The sequence below is a fragment of the Saccostrea cucullata genome, unplaced genomic scaffold (assembly GCF_032062105.1).
Source record: "Saccostrea cucullata isolate Sc308-1 unplaced genomic scaffold, CSIRO_AGI_Scuc_v1 ctg565, whole genome shotgun sequence".
Lineage (NCBI taxonomy): Eukaryota > Metazoa > Mollusca > Bivalvia > Ostreida > Ostreidae > Saccostrea > Saccostrea cuccullata.
Genome location: NW_026923523.1, coordinates 8,371 through 12,372, shown reverse-complemented (window position 1 = coordinate 12,372; position 4,002 = coordinate 8,371). Strand labels below are relative to the sequence as shown.

The 4,002-nt window shown below is 41.8% G+C and overlaps 1 protein-coding gene across 1 annotated transcript; it reads left to right on the top strand.

Annotated features, from left to right (window-relative positions):
• The first annotated feature begins 879 nt into the window (after nucleotides 1-879).
• Nucleotides 880-3,337, top strand: LOC134264205 (TNF receptor-associated factor 2-like). The gene is made up of 3 exons (XM_062746501.1): nucleotides 880-1,032; nucleotides 1,606-2,659; nucleotides 2,772-3,337. The coding sequence occupies exons 1-3, from the start codon at nucleotides 880-882 to the stop codon at nucleotides 3,335-3,337; spliced, it is 1,773 nt and encodes a 590-aa protein (XP_062602485.1).
• The last annotated feature ends 665 nt before the right edge of the window (nucleotides 3,338-4,002 follow it).

Here is a 4,002-nt window from a genome sequence, read left to right as displayed (position 1 = left end):
GAGAGTAAACTAGTTCGCGACGACTTATTTTCGCGATCAAGTCTTTTTGGAACTGTTTTAGTAGAAAAAGACACTTTAAAGACGCGTTCGCGGCGAGAAATATTCGCGATGACGAGGCTATCGCGAACATCGCGAAAATTTCTCGCACGCGAATAAAAGTTGGTTTACAGTATTGAAGGTAGTGGTGATGATAGCGTGGAGAGACAGATACGAGAACTCACGACCCAGATAATGCCTCTTGCGTAGTTACAGAGACTTTTATCATCACGAAGCAGATACCTGTTATAATCTACGGAGACGGGAGCAGATGAAGGTGATCACCGATATGGAAGAGGCTTATTACATGAAGATTAAAACTTGCAGGAGACCCCACGTTCATATGGTCGAGAAATGTCCACAAGATCCTCCGTCCTGGTTTCAAGCCGTCCGACGAAGGAAATGCTACGATCTACACTGTACGGGACAGAACGGTCGACCCGTCCTCTTTGAGTATCGCTGCTTGGCCAATACGTACCTGGACAAGTTTTACGAGACGTATGTCGCCATCGACGAATGCATCATGTACGACGATCGTAATCAATCCATCAGCTTTAGGGCCTGCAATAGGAATGGTAATAGTAACGGTCATTTCTTACCTCGCGTCCCTGTACATCAAGCTAGTCTACTGACTAAAACGATGCATGATCAGCATATAAAGAACTATCATCCTGATCATAAGCATGAGATGGGGGAACAGCAGATGAGTCCTACTCCTAAACCTAAGAACATGCACGAAGAACATATCACTCAGTACGTTCTCAGTGCCGTGTCTATAGCCGGTATCCTCATCGTCATCATCACCATCGTCGTGCTCATCAACTGTTTTGGTTACAATTCCTTATGATTCTCGAAGCGGCTCGGTTTGGACAATGGTATAGGAGACGATCCTATTCTCTATCTCATAATAACGACCCTGTTCCTATAGTCAGAAACAACCGACGTTTTGAAAATGGATGCAAGATCGGCATCAGGAGTGACTATGAATTAACCAAGGTTACTTCTGGTGCTGCTGCTCCGCTTAAAGAAAGCCGTACAATTTTATAAAAAGTGTCTCTGTGATATATATATGTGTGCCAATATATGTGTATCTAATCTTGCCATATATAAGAAATCCTAGTCTGTGTGTATGTGCATGTGCCAATGTATATCTTGCCATATAGAATATGAAATCCTAGTCTCAGTGAATATGTATGTGCCATAGAAAAAGAAGAAGAAGATGATGAACAATATATAAAACTTTCTGTGATATAAAAACTGTCTCTCTACAAATTACTTGTCTCTACTTGATTTGTGCACAATATGCACAATATCACAATTTTTATTGTTCGTATTGTTCATATTGTGTTATTGTTCGTATTGTTTGTGATATTGAATGATGATGATTATATATATATAAAATATATGAAAACAAGTCATAGTTCTCTTGTCTTTACTGGTGTGATGATGTGTGTTGGTGATGGTGGTTGGTTTTGGTTTGGGTTTAGATGTATTTGTTACTACACTATACATAAAGGATAGATTATTATGGCTGAAACACAACTACCAGGTGGTGGTCCTTCTACCTAGAAAACACAAACACTTGTTACTGCTGCTGCTATTAGTCAGAAAAAGAACAGCCATGGAAAAGGAGGTGGTTACCCTCTCGAGATTCTGGTCTATCCAATAGACACGTTAACCGATGCAGCAGCAGATGAGTTAAAGGAGAAATACATGTGTCCTCAATGTAATCTCTTGTTACGAAACCCTGTACAAAGAAACTCTTGTGGACACAGGTGTTGTCAAGACTGTTGCGGTATATCTACTATTATGTGTAAAGCTTGTATAGTAGACGAAGAGGGTACTGCTACTACTGATACTACTCAGCAGCAGATACAGCAGATCTTTTATCATCACGATACAGCCATGGGAAAAGAAATGGAAGAGGTGTTTGTTAAAGTCCAATGCGAAAACCATTGCGTTTGGCAAGATCCGCTCAAAGATTACGACAGACACGTCTCTCTAGAATGCGATTATAGAGTCATCGAATGTGAATGTCAAGCTAAAATATGGGCCTGTCGATTAGAGAGTCACTTGGAAGACGAGTGCGATAGGAGACGGGTCTCTTGTCAATATTGTACGGAGGAATCCCCACAGTACTTACTCAGAGACCATACTACTCGTGTCTGCGGTAAATATCCCATCCAATGGGTAGCCTGTCATAAAAAGGTGAGACGAGAAGAGATGTCTCGTCATTTAGAAGAAGGAATAGGTTCGTGTCCTAAAGCGAGAGTCCTCTGTTTTGCCACCGAATGTAACGACGACGGCGGTATACCTAGAGACGTCTTTAGCTCGCACCTAGATAAGAAACCGGGACTTCATCTTACGGCCTTGCATCAGCAACTCAAAAGACAAGAGACGAGGCTAGAACGGATGCACGAAAAGTGCGACGAACTGGATACGAAAACGACTCAATCGGAAGGCATCGCTTCGGCTCTATACGGAGAAGTCGACAGATGCATCACTGGGTTAGACGAGCAGAAGAGACTCTACGCCGAGACCATAGACGGACTACGCCAGACAAATAGGAACCTCACGCACGACGTCCATAGGAACAAAGAGGAATTTGATAGACACACTTTAAGTATCGAGCAGAGAGTCCAGCACCTCGAAGTCTCCAACAGGGAACTCAAACAGAAGATTGCTCGAGACGTCACCCAGATTTAAAAGATGACGACGGAATTGAACCAAAAAAGAAGACGCCATTTCTACTCTGAGACAAAAGATCAACGAGCTGGAAGTTAGACTCGCAAACGAAGAACTCAACTCTCACAACGACGGGAACTTCTTATGGAGAATACCGGATTGGAGTCGGAAGCTTCGAGAGGCTAAGATTGATGATGGTACGTCTTGCTATCACTCGTCTCCCTTCTATACTAGTAAAAATGGTTACAAGATGTGTGCCCGCATCTACCCTAATGGGGTCGGCGAAGAAGAGACGAAAGGCAAACACGTTTCCCTCTTCATCATGCTCATGAAAGGCGAGTACGATTCTCTCTTGACGTGGCCCATGCAAAAAATACGGGTCACCTTCACGCTACTCAAGAATAAGAATAGTTCTAGCAGTGCCAGCAGTACTATCGTCGACAATATAGAGCATAGTTTCAGAGGAGGTAGATCCATTGAAGAATTCTACCAACGACCCGTGGATGCAAGAAACCCAGCTACTGGTATTCCTCAATTTGTGAAGCACGAGGATTTAGAACATTATATCAAAGATTACGATACCATGTTTATCAAAATCAAAGTGAAATGTTTGTAATGTAGTCAATAAAGGTATAAACACAATTTTTATTGTTTTGTGTCATAAACCCTGTCTCTCTGCTATACTGTAGAAGTGGAAAACATTACGGTGTTTTTAATTTCACTATGTTCACGATTTAAGAATTTTCCGCGAACTTTAAACCATCGTGATTATTATTTCACCTCATTTCTACCTATACACAGTCATAGTATTTGAATATTTACAAACCATTCTCCGTGAAATATAAACCACCGTGAAAGGTAACTTTCTAACAAACCGTGAAATTAAAGACGTCTACAGTATATAAAGAAAGAGGCACAAAGATACATTACACACTATACATTACACAGATACAGGAAACAAACCATGTCGTCTAGTAAAGTCGAAATGATTATGGGTGGAGATCTTTTAACCTATAGAGGAGACAATGCTGCTATAGTTCACGTCGTGATTTGCTGTCGTGCTACTGCCCACGGCTTGTCTAAAGGGATTGCAGGGACCTATCCTTGGGCCGACATCTATTCTCTTACACGAGAGAAGACCAAGCATGGTGGATCGTGTGCCACCGTCGGTACGAGAGGTATCCCAGGTACCATCAACGCATGTGAGTTAAGGCTACATATGGAAATTTCTATACAAAATATCTAATTAAATTCCATAATTTCTCTACCTACCGCACAGAA